Source organism: Ceratotherium simum, chromosome 1 (assembly GCF_057802395.1).
Source record: "Ceratotherium simum simum isolate JZ-2026a chromosome 1, ASM5780239v1, whole genome shotgun sequence".
Taxonomy (NCBI): Eukaryota; Metazoa; Chordata; class Mammalia; order Perissodactyla; family Rhinocerotidae; genus Ceratotherium; species Ceratotherium simum.
The window spans coordinates 86,717,416-86,732,376 of record NC_141900.1 but is presented as its reverse complement, the minus strand read 5'-3'; the positions used below and the strand labels follow the sequence as shown (position 1 = coordinate 86,732,376).

Sequence of the window (14,961 nt, the reverse complement as noted above, 5' to 3'; positions counted from 1 at the left end):
GGGGCGAGCCCCCAGCTCCTACTTGTCGCCGCAGGGTCCGGGATGCGCCCCGGGGTCCCAGCGCCTGGTCCCGCCTCCGCCCGGCAGGGGGAGGAGGAGAGGGCGTGGCCCCGTCCCTCGGGGGCGAGGGCGGCCGCCACAGCCGGGAGGGCGGGCCTTCTCCCCGAGTGACGGGACGCCGGCCCAACCGGCGCCAGAGCGCGAGGCCGGCCTTCCTGCAGCCTCTTCCGCTCACCGGCTGCGGCGCCTGGGACGGTTGCGGTGGTTCTGGGCGCTGGGAAGTCTTCCAAGATGATTAAAAAATTCGACAAGAAGGACGAGGAGTCTGGTACGCGCTGGGCGTCTGACGCCCACCCTCAGCCGCGGGCGACCTTTCCCCCGCCGGCCGCCACCTGCTCTCGGGGACTGCGGACCTGGGGGCGTGGGCGCCGGTGTGCCAGGGGGCCGGAGTTGGAGCCCGGCCCCTCCCTCCGCCCCGCTCCGCTCCAGCCCGGGGCCTGCCTCTAGCCCCTCCCCCGGGCGCCCGAGCCTCCCCTCGGGTCGCGCGCTCGCGCCCCGGCGCCCGCGCCCCGCTCGGGCTGCTGGGGATCCGCGTGTCGTCCCCCCGCCCAACTCTGGCGCAGCCCCTCGGAGCCGCCTCCGCCCCGCTCACAGGGGGTGGGCTGCCGGCAGAGGGGGCGGGCCCTTGGCAGGTGGCGGAGGGAGTGGGTGTGCGCGTGTGAGAGGCGGGGGATGCTGGTTGTGTTAGGCACGGAGTGGGTCTGAGATCGACAGGGCAGCGTGTGTGTGTAGATGAACTTGGAGGTACCTTACAGGTACTCCAGGTCTTTCTGGGGCCCTTGGTCTGTCCGCTTGCTGGGGGCAAAACTGTCCCATGGTACAGAGATCATTTAATGCTCAGGCATCCAAAAGTGAGTTGCGACTGAATACCCGTTTTTGGTCCAGAGCAAATGGTGAAAATGCCAAGCTACCTTAAAAAAAAAAAAAAAGAAATCTCAGTGTTTGATAGCTGCCCTCACAAAGTGTGGTAGAGGGTTGGGTTAGTAAACCTCCATGGCCCCTTTCAGCTTTAAGTTTATATGATTCTCTGCTAAACGCTTCTTTTCTGCCTCACAGTAAATGTTAGAAACACATAAAATAGTGCCTGCATTTAGTGAAATCCGAAGGACCCTACCGCAGTCTCATTAATGTTAGTTGTGTGGACATGACAGATATTTGTAACATTCATTTAAAAAGAAAGCAAGGAAAGAAGGCACTCATTTCCCGCAGGGCTCCTGCAAAAGAGAAATACAAGATCTTACAGGATAGCAATGGCAGAGCTAGTACCAGAATCAAAATGATTTTATTCAATTTATATGCATATTAGTAATGATTATCACTGTGATATCCAAGTGGTCACCTCACTTAGGTGAGATATCCCAAGCATTCAATACCCTTCTGTAGAAAATAAGTTTGTGTAGGACAGCTGTTAAAGACATTTTTTGTTTTATAATATAGGTAGTGGCTCCAACCCTTTTCGGCATCTGGAGAAGAGTGCTGTCTTACAGGAGGTATGGCTTGGAAGTATATTGTCGTCTTTCTTTTCATTCCATTCTAGAATGCTGGGCAGAGAGCCCCTGAAATGCTATGATCCAAAATAAGAATTAAAGAATGTAACTGAGTTCAGAGAATATAGACTTGAGGGAAAAAGAAGAGGGGTTACTTGTCACAGAAGAGTCTAGAGTTTATACAAATGCAAAAACACAGACTCGGCCTCATGTTGGGAATTCTAAACAAAATGCTAGAAGAGGTGTTTAGTGCAAGGTTATAGAAGGAAGTTATAGATATTAAGTTCACTGTGTTCAAATGATGTAGATAAATGTTGTGATTCTTACTTAACAGATAAAGCCCACAGAGTTGAAGCAGTAGACCTCAGGGAATGAGTCAGACTGTAGAATGGAAAGTCAAGGCCACATCTAATAAGTTATCATATACCGTAATAAATTGAAAACTGTAAGAAACTAACATTATTTGGATATTGTGATTAAAATATAGAATAGTCTTTATTAAAGTTTATTTTCTGTAATCTGTGGTAGAAAAGATAGAAAATATGCTATGTATATGAGTGTTTTTTGTTTCCATAGGCTCGTATATTCAATGAAACGCCCATCAATCCAAGAAGATGTTTGCATATTCTTACAAAGATTCTTTACTTACTGAACCAGGTAAACTATTTTGATTTTCCTCAAATTTATGTCCTGGAATAGAATATAACATGCAGTGAAATACTTTCTGGAAAGTATAATAATTTGTTTTTAAAAAATTCACTTAATCTTAAAATCTACAATGTTTGATTAAGGTAGTAATATGTAAAACTTCTTGAGGACAAAGATTTTGACATATACTTCTTTTTTATTCATGAGGTACTGAACCAGTTAAGCACACTGTAGATTCTCAGCATTGATGTGAATTTAACAAGTATTAACACATATTTGACAAGTTAATGTTAAAACATGTTTAGATTTGTTCAGAGGTCTTTATGTCTCTCCAGAAATATAGTACAAAATCTTAGACAAATTCCAGATAGATATTTTACCCTTTTTTTGTATAGGGGGTAATAATAGTGATGTTTTAAAGCTTTGATTTTAATATTTAGGGATGATATATTTATTATTATATATTTATTATAATATATTTATTATCCCTAGTCCACCATTACAAGCAATATGATTCTGGGCTTAACCGTTTTGTACCTTAATGTCCTTTTCTGTAAATGGGGAATATGATAATACTTGTTTTACAAAGATATAATGATTAAATAAGGTAATAAACATAAAGCATTGAGCATAGCCCTGGACACATAGTAAGCATTTGGTAATAGTCTTCATTCAGTCATTCAGCAAATAGTTATTACACACCAGCTGTGTCCTGTGCACTGTTTTAGGCACTGGGCGTATAGCAGACAAAACCAGCAAAAATATTTGCCCTAATGGAATGTAGATTCTGTTTGCTGTTATTGTTATTAATTTTATTTTTTCTTGTTTGCTTCAGACTAAAAAAATCTCATGAAATGTCTAGGGCCTTAGAAAATTTGATTTAGTTTCTTAGATTCATATATATATATATTTATATATATATATGCACACACACACACACATATACACACACCCACACACATACACACAAACACACAAGCACACATGAAGACACACATCCATATATACTTCAGGTGATTTACATGTGGTGCTAAGAAGACTATGGTTTCCAATTTGAATTCCATGGGAATGTTTTATCTTTACTATGTTTCATGACTGAAGACCTCATCCAGAGACGTAATAAAGTTTTGTAGTTTGCAAATGGAGATTGAGCAACAAGTACATACATTTAAATAATATATATGTAGTCGCAAACATCATATCCCTCTCTGTAGCATATTAGAATCATTTAAGGCAGTCAGTTTAATTTAACTTTTCAGAGCACACATTTGTGTCCAAGTTGGCAAAATCCATTATATAAACAGAGTTTTGTGTAGTTGAAGTTGGTTCAGAGTAGCATATACTTTTATATTGGCCAATACCTCTTTGATAGACAACTTATGTTGGAACATTTAATTATCTTGATAGGGAAATTACCAAGCATGGTCTGATGCATAAACAGGTTTGTGAACTTTAGTTTTATCTTTTGCCTGGTTCTTGATAGTGCTTTATGGAAAAATACTTTTAAATTTCTATGAGTTGACATATCCATATATTCTCTGAGTTTCAAGTCAAAAAGTAGGGCCTTAGGACTTACTAATATGACTGAAAAGTACAGGGATCTCTATGTGTTCACTAAATATTTATGAAAGAAAGAGAAGGAAATCTCTTGCTGATGAGCAGGTTGAGTATTCTAAGTAATTGCAAACTCTTATTATACTTTGTCTTTCATCCTAAACTTTCAAAGTTTTTCATCAAAATTTGTTTATTCTTATACCTATGACAAATAGATTGAAGGTTAGTTATATTCTCTGTGAAAATCTGAAGCCCTGAAAAGTAATTAAGCCTAACATATTATATAGGATTGCTTTTAATGAAGAAATTAAATATTGAGACAGTAATGTTTCAGGTGGTCTGTGGTCTACAGTGTTTTGACTATTAGTGAAATAGGTTATCTAACACCTTGCTACCCCAAAAAAATGTGGTTCCCAGATCAGCAGCATTCACATCACTGGGAGCTAGTTAGAAATGCAAAATTTCAGGCTTCACCCCAGAACCACTGAATCAGAATCTGCATTTTGGCAAGATCCTCGGGTGATTTATTAAGCACATTAAAGTTCTGATCCAAAGCATGTTTTTAGGGGCTTGAGCCAGTATCTTGAGATCTGTTAGCCCTTTAAGCCTTATTTTTATATGATTAATCTGGTTCCTTCTCTTTTGGTTGGTCCTTTTTAGCCATGTTTTCTGGGATTCCTAATAGATAGTTCTTTACGGTTTAATATATATTATGCTCCTTTGTGCTCCTTTATGTCAGGCTTTGTGCTGAGCCTTGGATTACAGAAATGTATAAGGTATGATCTCTGCTCGTCAGTAGTGTAACAATAGCATCCTTTTCTGATTAGGAGCTCAAGTTGCTATCATTTTCTGCCTCCTTATAAATCATAATTCTTCTGGGAAATTAAAATAGTTCTTGCTAAAAGGTTAGAGACCATTATTCTAGAACTTTTATAACATGGTGTGTGATACTGAATTGTTTTAAATAAGAAGTGGATAAATGGTTATGCAGGTTTATAAATTGAAAGCCAGAAAAATAGCAAAGAGGCAGAATGTTTACAGAGATTTTTTCCTGAGCTCTAAAAGATTTTTGCAGAAATAAAGAGAAAATCTTTAATATACTTTTTTTAAAGTTTAAGAAATTGTTTTAAATTTTACTTAGGGTGAACACTTTGGAACTACGGAAGCCACAGAAGCCTTCTTTGCAATGACTCGATTGTTTCAATCTAATGATGTAAGTCTTTTTTTTATTCTTCTGGTCTGAAAAAGCTTCTTTTATTTGTTTTCCTTGAGGAACTTAGAGTGTTCCAAATTAGGGAAGGTTGCTTGAAATGTTTAAAATTACTTAAAAATTGTTTATCTCCATAAAACTTATAAATGTTCATTAAAGGGTATACGAAAATGAAAGAATGAAAGTATGTAGTATAAAGCTATTCACCCGTAGATCTACCGTGCAGTCATAAAAGCTTTTAATATCCAGTTCTGGCGTGACACTGCAAAAATGGACTGGTACAAAAGTCAGTGGACATAGCTACCACACCTCTAAGTTCTTAGTCAAGTTTCTGGTGGGCCTGGGGTTGCTGTTGGTCTGTAGGGCTGACAGTTGAGAAGAGCTGGATGCAGAATGGGGAAGAGGACATGGAGTAGGAGAAAAAGAGTGAAGACAAACTAAAGCTGCCAGGCCCTCTGCATCTGTCTGTCGTTACCTTAGACCACCTTGACTTTCAGTGTGTAATGGCTGCTGCTTTACTCTGTCTTCTAGATCTGGCACATATTTCTCTTTTGCTCAGCTCTAGCTCAGAACCATACAGGGAAGGGGATTCCAGGATATATATTTCCCAGCTTTCTGTTGACATAAATTTTCCAAATGTAGCAGTACTTTTGGTATGTATTGCGTGTCATCACAGGCCACATTTGTGCCCAACTCCCAGGACCTTCTGGGATTTGAGTCTGGTTATATGTCTAGATAATGAGAGGTTTTGGGAGTAGGTCCTCAGGAACATCAGCAGTCCCTTGTAAGGCAGCTGTCTGAGGAGAGGCCATTACACGTTCTTCAGGTAAAAGGAGACTAATTTCCTCAGACAGGTGAGGAAGAACTGCTTCTACTTGCGAAGGAGGCTTGGAGGAATTTAGGGGTTCAAGGTACTCAGCTTCATCAGAATTTGCCCATCTGTCCCCCATTCCAATTTTCAGGGCCCCACTCTTTCCCAATCCTAACTTGAACGTAAGATACCTCACAAGGGTGTGAATTGAATTTGCTTTGTAATTCAGCTGCTTGCAGGATATGCTCTTCAGAAATCTCACCCCTATGTCCACATGACATGAGGCTTTCTATTAAGGCATTATAGACGATTTCTAGTTCCTTACCCAGACCTTGAGCTATGAATTTAAAACTGTGAGCTCATCCTTTTCTTTTACCAAGTTCTCCAGTGTACTTAGAAGCAACTAACCCATTATACAACTCACTTTTACAAAAATGTTCTATGGCAGCAACTACTGGGTTACCCAAAGACTTGTCTTCTATAGGTTCTTGATTATACTTGTCCTCAGGTGATAATCTAAATATTTTGCCACTGCATGCCATGGACTACTAGTATCTCCTTTACCGCTGGAAACAGGGTCATTAATGCCTTTTATCAAATCAGTGAAGCAGTTTCAGATTCTAATTCTTAAGGTCGTTTCCCTCTAATGACTCCCTGTACCCCAAATTCGGGGCTTTATCAGGGAAGCACAACCACTATGATTGTTATAGAATTATTTATTAGCAAAATTAGACTAGAAAGCTAGGCATTTCAAGCTGCTGGAGTGCGGCCGCAGAGAGGGACTATTAAAAAAGTTATGGAAGGCTGTTGCTTCTTTCTGCCTCTATAAATTTGTAGCCCAAGTGCCTGGTGGTGGGCTCGAGGTTGCTGTTGCTCAGAGGGCTGGCAGTTGGGAAGAAGAGGTGGACATGGAGCAGGGAAGAAGATGCAGAGCAGGGAACAAACAGTGAGGACAACCTCAAAGCCTCTAGCACAGAGGTTGTATTAAGAAAAGAAGGCATGAAATAGTTTTCTAGGAAATGTAGGATTGTTGGACAGGATGAATGGCCCCTTGAAGTTAGTGGTATTACCAGGTAGCATAGTAAATGTTTTTCTCCAGCTACAGGCTTCAGGTTAAGGCATGGAACAGTAAGAGATTGGATTGAATCAGGGTTGGGGTTTTGCCAGGTGAGTAAACAGAGGGAGGAGCAAGGAAGTTGAGTGACTGAAATATTGACTGTGGAATGTATGTTTGGTTAGGAGGCAAGTAACAGGGACTAATCGATTGGGACAGTAAAAAGTTGATAGCATCAATGGATTGGAGGTCATGATGGAGTGAAAGAGTTGTTGGAGTCAGGAGTGGTGGTTGGACAGTGAAATGCTTAGAAATGAAATTATGAACGGGATACTGTTATTGATACAGGCTGTGACAGTGGAAGTGGGTGATTGCAATAGGAAGGAGGAAAGGACCATCGAAGAAGAGGTCAATTCCATGGAGTGATCAGAGTTTTAGAAATATTGTCTGTATGGATGTTAAAATCACCAATAATTATTACTGGGATAATATTGGAGATAGTGATGGTGAACAGGGTACTAATATTTTAAAAAAATAAAGAAAGTAACCTGGGGTCTATATATGCAACCAGGAATAGTGGCAGGTGATACAGTCTAATGGCATAAGTATTAAAGCCAGAGTTTTTTTAGGGAGGAAGGAGTTACAGTGAAAGAAGGCAGTGCAGTGATTTTGAAAAGACAACGAGAATCAACTTGGACAGCTTCCCCACTTATAGGTCTGGTGGATGAGGGTAGGAGAGAAAACAGCCAAGAGGGCTGCAGGGGAATCCTCAGGGGAAAGCCAGATTTCAGTTAGAGAAAAGATGGGAATGTTCAGAGAAGAGTTAAGGATATAAGGGATTTTGCTGATGAAAGTGTCAGAGAACATGATGGAGGGATTTGGGATTTGAGGAAGGATGGAAGATGGAGTCAGATTAGGTGCTATACCCAGCTGCATGGCCGTGAGTATCCACGTGATGAGTAGGGTCCAGGATATTTTAGGTTTTTTGTAGTGACTGAGGTGAGTAACCATGTATAGCCTGATGTGATTCATTTTGATCGTCCCTTGGGCAGAATATGGAATTGAGGGTGTGATTTTTGGGGGAGAAGGAGAGGTGGTGATTTTGCCAGCAGCATGGGGAGCTCCCTCTCCCAGCCTTCCTTTACCAGAGGGTAATTACTATCTTGAGATTGGTATCCTCCTATCCATGTTTATATGTGTATTACATATATTTGTATCCATAATCCATACTTTGTGTTTTTTGTGTTTTAAAATATAATATAAATGATATCGTTTTCATATTATTTTGCAATTTTCAGTAATGTATTTTTGAGATCTACCCACTTGCTACATGGACAACTTTATTCAGTTTCACTACTGTATAGAATCCCAGTGTGTGAACATACAGTATTCCTATTTATTTATCCATTCGCCCATTGGTAGCTATGAGTTGCTTTTACTTTTTTGGTATTACAAATGGTATTACACATAATGTTGATGTACATGTCTTCTGCACATAGAATTTTTCTGGGGTAAATACCTACAAGTGGAATTTCTAGATAATGCTAGTTATTTGATCTTGTCAAATTGATCTTTAAAAGGTTGTACTAATTTACACAGACATTGCTTTACATCCTCACCTGGCTCCTGATAATAATTTCTTATTATCAGACCTAAATATTTGCCCTTCAGAAGAATGTGAAATGTCATCTCTTTGTGGTTTTAATTTGCATTTTTGTGATCACTACTGAAACTGAAACTTTTCATATGTTTAGTGACCATTTTATTTCCTCCTCTGTGAATTGTCTGTTCATGTTCTTTGCTTATTCATATTCCTCTTACTGATTTATAGGTTTAAAATTTTTTAGTATTTTTAAAATGCTTAGTATTTTTAAAACATTCTTAGTATTAAAAAAAAAAGCTTTATTGAGTATAACTTATGTATAATAAAATTCACCAATTTTAAGTGTACAATTCAGTGAGTTTTGACCAACATATGGAGTCATGGAACCATTACCACAGTCATGATAGAGAAACTTTTGTTGATCCCAGAATGTGTCCCCATGTTCCTTAGTTGTCCATCTCCTCCCTCAACCCCTAGCACCTGGCAACCACCCATCTACTTTCTGACAACATAGTTTTGCATTTTCTAGAATTTCATTTAAATTTAATCATATGGCATATAGTCTTTAATGACTTTTATGTCTTATTTCTTTGCTTAGCTTATGGCTTTTGAGATTGATCCAAACTTTATGTGTATCAGTAGTTTGTTCATTTTTATTGGAGGTAGTCTAATTTATTTATCCATTCACAAGTTAATGGATATTTGGGTTGTCTCCAGTTTATGGGTATTATGAACAAAGCTGCTAAAAACATTCAAGTACAAGTCTTTGTGTGGACCTATGTTTTCATTTCCTTTGTTCATATCTAGAAGTGGCATTGTTGGGTTTGCATTTCCTTAGTGATCAATGCATTAAACAAACATACGCTTATATTTGCCATCTGTATGTCTTCTTTGGTGATGTGTCTGTTGAAATCTTTTACTTTTTTTTTTAAATCAGGTTGTTGGTCTTCTTCTTCTTGAGTTGTAAGTGTTCTTTATATTTTCCGGATATAAGACCTTTATCAGATAGATGTTTTGTAAATATTTTCTCCCAGTCTGTGGTTTGCCTTTTCATTTACCTACCACTGTCTTCTTTTTCTTTTTTTTTAAGTATAATTTACAGACAGTAAAATTCACCCTTTTTAGGGTATAGTTTTATGAGTTTTGACAAATGCATACAGTAGTAGTATCACCACTGCAATCAAGAATTAGATTTCCATCACTCCAGAAAGTTCCCTCATGCCTCTTTGTATGATCTATTCCTCCCATCCTCAGCCTCGGGCAACCACTAATCTCTTTTCTTTCCTTATGGTTTTACCTTTCCAGGAAGTTGTAAGACTGATATTGCACTGTATGAAGCTTTTTGAGTCTTCTTTTCAGCTGCTTAGCATAGTGCATTTGAGATTTGTCCATGCTGTTGTTTGTATCAGTAGTTTACTCTGTTTTATTTCTTGGTAGTGTTCCGTTGTATTGATGTACCTCAGTTTGTTTATGTCTTCACCAGTTGAAGGATGTTTGGTTTGTTACCAGTTTTTGGTGGTTATGAATAAATTTGCTATAAACTTCCATGTACAAGTTTTTCAACATAAGTTTTTATTTCTCTTGGGTAATATCTAGGAGTTGATTGCTGGGCCATATAATAGGTGTATGTATGTTTAACTTTGTAAAAAACTGCCAACCCATTTTGCAAAGTGACTGTGCCATTCCCACCATCACTGTATGAAAGTTCTAGTTGCTCTGCATTCCGGCCAGCACTTTGTATTGTCTTTTTTTGTTTTTAATTTTAGCCACTCTAATGGTGGGTAGTGGTATCTCTTTGTAGTTTTAGTTTGCATTTTCCTTATGACCAATGATCTCAAACATCTTTTCATGCGCTTTTTTTGCCTTCCATGGTCAAGGATCTCTTCATATCTTTTGCCCATTTTTAATAATTTGGTTGTATATTTTCTTATTATTGAGTTTTGAGTGGTCTTGATGTAGTCTGGATGCAAGTCCTTTATCAAATATGTTTCCCAAATACTTTCTCCCAGTCTGTGGCTTGTTTTTTCATTTTCTTAGTCTTTCAAAGAGCAGAAGTTTTTAATTTTGATGAAGTCCTGTTTATTAATTTTTTTTCTGCTATGGATTTGTTTTGATGTATATTGTAGAAATCTTTGCCTAATCCAAGATCACAAAGATTTTTTCCTATGCTTTTTGCTAGGCATTTTGTAGTTTTCATGTCTTAGAATTATTTTATGATCTATTTTGAATTAAATTTTGTATATGATATAAAGTAAGGGTTAGATTTCTTTTCATCTCTTTCCTCTTCCTCCCTCTATCACCTCTTCCTTTTCCTCCCACTTTCTTTTCTCAACAAATCGCCCTGGAATAACTGCGTATCAGTAGGGAAGGAGGAGGAGGTGGAGGAAATGATGATTGAGTTATATTGGCACATTGGAACATTCTGTTTTGTTTCATTGATCAGTATGTCTGTTCTTATTCTAGTACCACACTGTCTTGATTACTATAGTTTTATAGTAAGTTTTAAGTCAGGTAGAGCATCTTTTCCTATCTTATTTTATTTTTTTTCTTTTTCAAAATTGTTTTGGCTCTTCTAGGTTCTTTGTATTTCCATGTGAATTTTAGAATCACATTGTCCATTTCTATTAAAAAAATGCCTGGCCGGCCCCGTGGCTTAGCGGTTAAGTGTGCGCACTCAGCTGCTGGCGGCCCGGGTTCGGATCCCGGGCGCGCACCGACGTGCCACTTGTCCAGCCATGCTGAGGCCGTGTCCCACGTACAGCAACTAGAAGGATGTGCAACTATGACATACAACTATCTACTGGGGCTTTGGGGGAAAAATAAATAAATAAATAAAATTATAAAAAAAAAAAATGCCTGCTGGAACTTTAGTGGGGATTGCATTGAATCTAAAGATCAATATGAGGAAATCGACATTATGACATTATTGAGTTTTCTGCTCCATATACATGGTATATGTCTCCCTTCATTCAGGTCTCTAATTTCTGTCAGCAGTATTATAGCTTTCAGCATACAAGTCTTATACATATTTTGTGAGATGTACCCCTAAAGTAGTTAATATTTTTTTATACTACAGTAGTCCCCCACTTATCCGCCAGGGATACGTTCTAAGACCCCCAGTGGATGCCTGAAACCGTGGATAGTACCAAACCCTATATATACTATGTATTTTCCTATACAACCATGCCTTTGATAAAGTTTAATTTATAAATTAGGCACAGTAAGAGATTAACAACAACTAATAATAAAATAGAACAATAATAATAATATACTGTAATAAAAGTTATGTGAATGTGGTCTATCTCAGAATATCTTATTTTACTGTACTAACTGACCCTTCTTCTTGTGATGATGTAAGATAATAAAATGGCTACGTGATGAGATGAAGTGAGTTGAATAATGTAGACATTGTGACTTAGCGTTCAGCTACTGTTGACCTTCTGATGATATGTCAGAAGGAGGATCATCTTCTCCCAGACCTTAGTTGACTGCAAGTAGCTGAAACTGTGGAAAGTGAAACCGCAGATGGGGGGACTAACTGTATTCAATTTGTATTGTTTGTAGGTAGTCTATAGAAATTAAATTGATTTTTGTGTATTGACTTGTTTCCTGTGGTCTTGTTAAATTCATTTATTAGTTCGAGGAGTATTTTGGGAGATTCCTTAGGATTTACTTTTTCCTTTTTAAGCTGTATGCCTTTTATTTGTTTATCTTTATTGTCTTCTTGCACTATTATACAGTGTGAATAGAAGTGATGGTAGGGGACATCCTTGCTTTGTTCCTGATCTTAAGAGAAGGTATTTAGTCTTTTACCATTAAGTATGATGTTAGCTCTGCATTTTTCATAGGTACCTTTATCAGGTTGAGGAAGTTCCTTTCTATCCCGAGTTTGCTGACAGATTTTTTTTCATGAATGAGTATTGAATTTTGTCAAACGTTTTTTAAAATATCCATTGGATTATCATATTTTTTTTTAGTATATTAATATGGTAAGATGCATGTATTTATTTTCTTAGAAAATATAAAATCTTTGGTTTCTGTTTGATAAAATTTTTAAGGATTTTTGAGTCTGTGGTCATGAAATATATTGGTCTGTAGTTTTTTCTTATAATGTTTTTGTCTGGGTTTTGTATTTGGATAATGCCAGCCTCATAAAATGAATTGGGAAGTGTTTCTTCCCCTTCTGCTTTCTGGGAGAGCTTTTGTAGAATCATTATTAATTTTTCCTGAAACATTTGATGGGGTTCACTATTGAAGCCATTTTTGTGTGTGTGTGTGTGAGGAAGATCAGCCCTGAGCTAACATCCGTGCTAATCCTTCTCTTTTTGCTGAGGAAGACAGGCTATGAGCTAACATCTATTGCCAATCCTCCTCCTTTTTTCCCCCCCAAAGCCCCAGTGGATAGTTGTATGTCATAGTTGCACACCCTTCTAGTTGCTGTATGTGGGACGCAGCCTCAGCATGGCCGGAGAAGCGGTGCGTCGGTGCGCGCCTGGATCCGAACCCGGGCTGCCAGTAGCGGAGCGCACGCACTTAACCGCTAAGCCATGGGGCCGGCCCAAGCCATTTTCTTTGTGGGGAGATTTTTGATAATTAACTCCATTAAAAAGAAATAGATAGGATGCTATTCAGATTATTTGTCTTCTTGAGTGGGCTCTAGAAGTTTATGTCTTTCAAGGAATTTGTTTGTTTCATCTAAATTGTTGAACTCTGTTGGCATAAAACTGTTCATAATGTTCTCCTATTCTTTTAGTGTTAGTAGGTTCTATAGTCATGTCTCTTCTTTCGTTTTGATATTGGTAATTGTATCTTCTCTCTTTTATTCCTGGGAATTTTGTCCAGAGATTTATAAACTTTATTGATCTCTTCACAGAACCAGATTTTTGTTTCAATGATTTTTCTCTTAATTTTTTTCTCTTCCAAACTAATTGTACAGAAAAATAAAATGCTAAAAAATCAAGCCAGAAGAGGGAAAAAAGAGAAACATAGACCAAGAAGCAGGACAAATATAAATCATATAATAAGATGGTATATATAGACCCAAATATATCATTATCTACATTAAATGTAAATGAAGAACATTTACAAAAATTGACTATATACTGAGCCATAAAGCAAGACGCTACAAATTTCAAAAGAATGAAATCATATTGACTGTTCTCTAAATACAATGGATTAGTGTTGGAATTTAATAATAAAAGAGTAACTAGATAATTCACCCTGTGTTTTGATATTAAGAACACATTTCTGTTCTGTTTCCAGCTGTAATGGAATAAAGGGGCTAGATTTACCCTGCTACCGTAAATACCTAGAAAATCAAACAAAATATATTACACAATAGTTTTCAGATTAACAGGCATTCCAGGACTGTGATCTGAAGAAAAAGAAGAACAAGGTGAGCTGTAGGATTGTACCAGCTCATTGCCGAGAGGCAGATTGCAGGCCTTATGTCAGGGAGGGCGTACTGAAAAGGAGCCTAGCTATCTCTCTGAGTTGAGAAAACAGATTGGGTTTGGGGAAACCAAGAAAGCCGGGAATTTCTAGGTCAGAGTACTAGAGAGGAAGGAGGTGAGGAGAGGGAGGGAGGGAGTGAAGAAAGGAAGGAGATAGTTCCAGCAATCTGCTGAGGGGCTCCCCTGAATCTTTGGATAGGAACTGATCTGTGCGTATGTAAAGGAAACCTACTCAAGGCCAAAAAAAGAATCACCAGAACAAGGGCTGAGAATAGTTTGTATTCCCACCAGTGAAAGTGGAAAGGCCTTGTCGTCTGGTATAGTTCTCAGACAGGTATCACTCAGTAATGGGAGTATGTCAGCCTTAGATTAAAGCTTAAAAAAGCTTAAAAGCAGGTCTCAAAGGTGAAAAACTGATGCCAGGAGCATGATTGCTGGATCAAATGGTAAGAGTATGTTTAGTTTTCTAAGAAACTACCAAACCACCTTCTGAAGTGGCTGTACCATTTTTATTCCCACCAACAGTGAATGAGAGTTCCTGTTGTTCCACATCCTCAACAGCATTTGGTGTTGTCAGTTCCAGATTTTGCCATTCTATTAGGAGTGTAGTGGTATCTCATTATTTTAATTTTCTTTTCCTTGATGACATTATGATGTGGAGCATCTTTTCATATACTTATTTGTCATCTGTTTATCTTCTTAAGTGAAGTGTCTCTTAAGATGTTTGGCCTATTTTTTAATCAGGTTGTTTTTCTTATTTTTGACTTTTAAGAGATTTTTTAATATTTTCGGTAAAGTCTTTTCTCAGATATATGTTCTGCAAATATTTTCTCCCAGTCTGTGGCTTGTCTTCTCATCCTCTTGACATGGTCTTTTGCAGGGCAGAAGTTTTTAATTTTAATAAAGGCTAGCTTATCCATTATTCCTTTTATGATCATGCCTTTGGTGTTGCATCTAAAAAGTCATTGCCATACCTAAGGTCATCTAGGTTTTCTCCCTTGTTTTCTTCTAGGAGTTTTATAGTTTTGCATTTTACATTTAGGTCTGTGATCCTCTTTGAGTCCATTTTTGTGTCTAGATT

General features: G+C 38.3%; 1 protein-coding gene across 1 annotated transcript in view; it reads left to right on the top strand.

Annotated features, from left to right (window-relative positions):
• The first annotated feature begins 226 nt into the window (after positions 1–226).
• COPG2 (coat protein complex I subunit gamma 2) overlaps positions 227–14,961 on the top strand; it is a 134,132-nt gene continuing 119,397 nt past the window's right edge. Inside the window, exons 1-4 of the mRNA XM_087430765.1 lie at positions 227–328; positions 1,498–1,550; positions 2,124–2,204; positions 4,891–4,962. Coding sequence (XP_087286891.1) covers positions 292–328; positions 1,498–1,550; positions 2,124–2,204; positions 4,891–4,962 — 243 coding nt within the window. The 5' untranslated portion in view covers positions 227–291. The remainder of the gene's footprint in view (positions 329–1,497; positions 1,551–2,123; positions 2,205–4,890; positions 4,963–14,961) is intronic.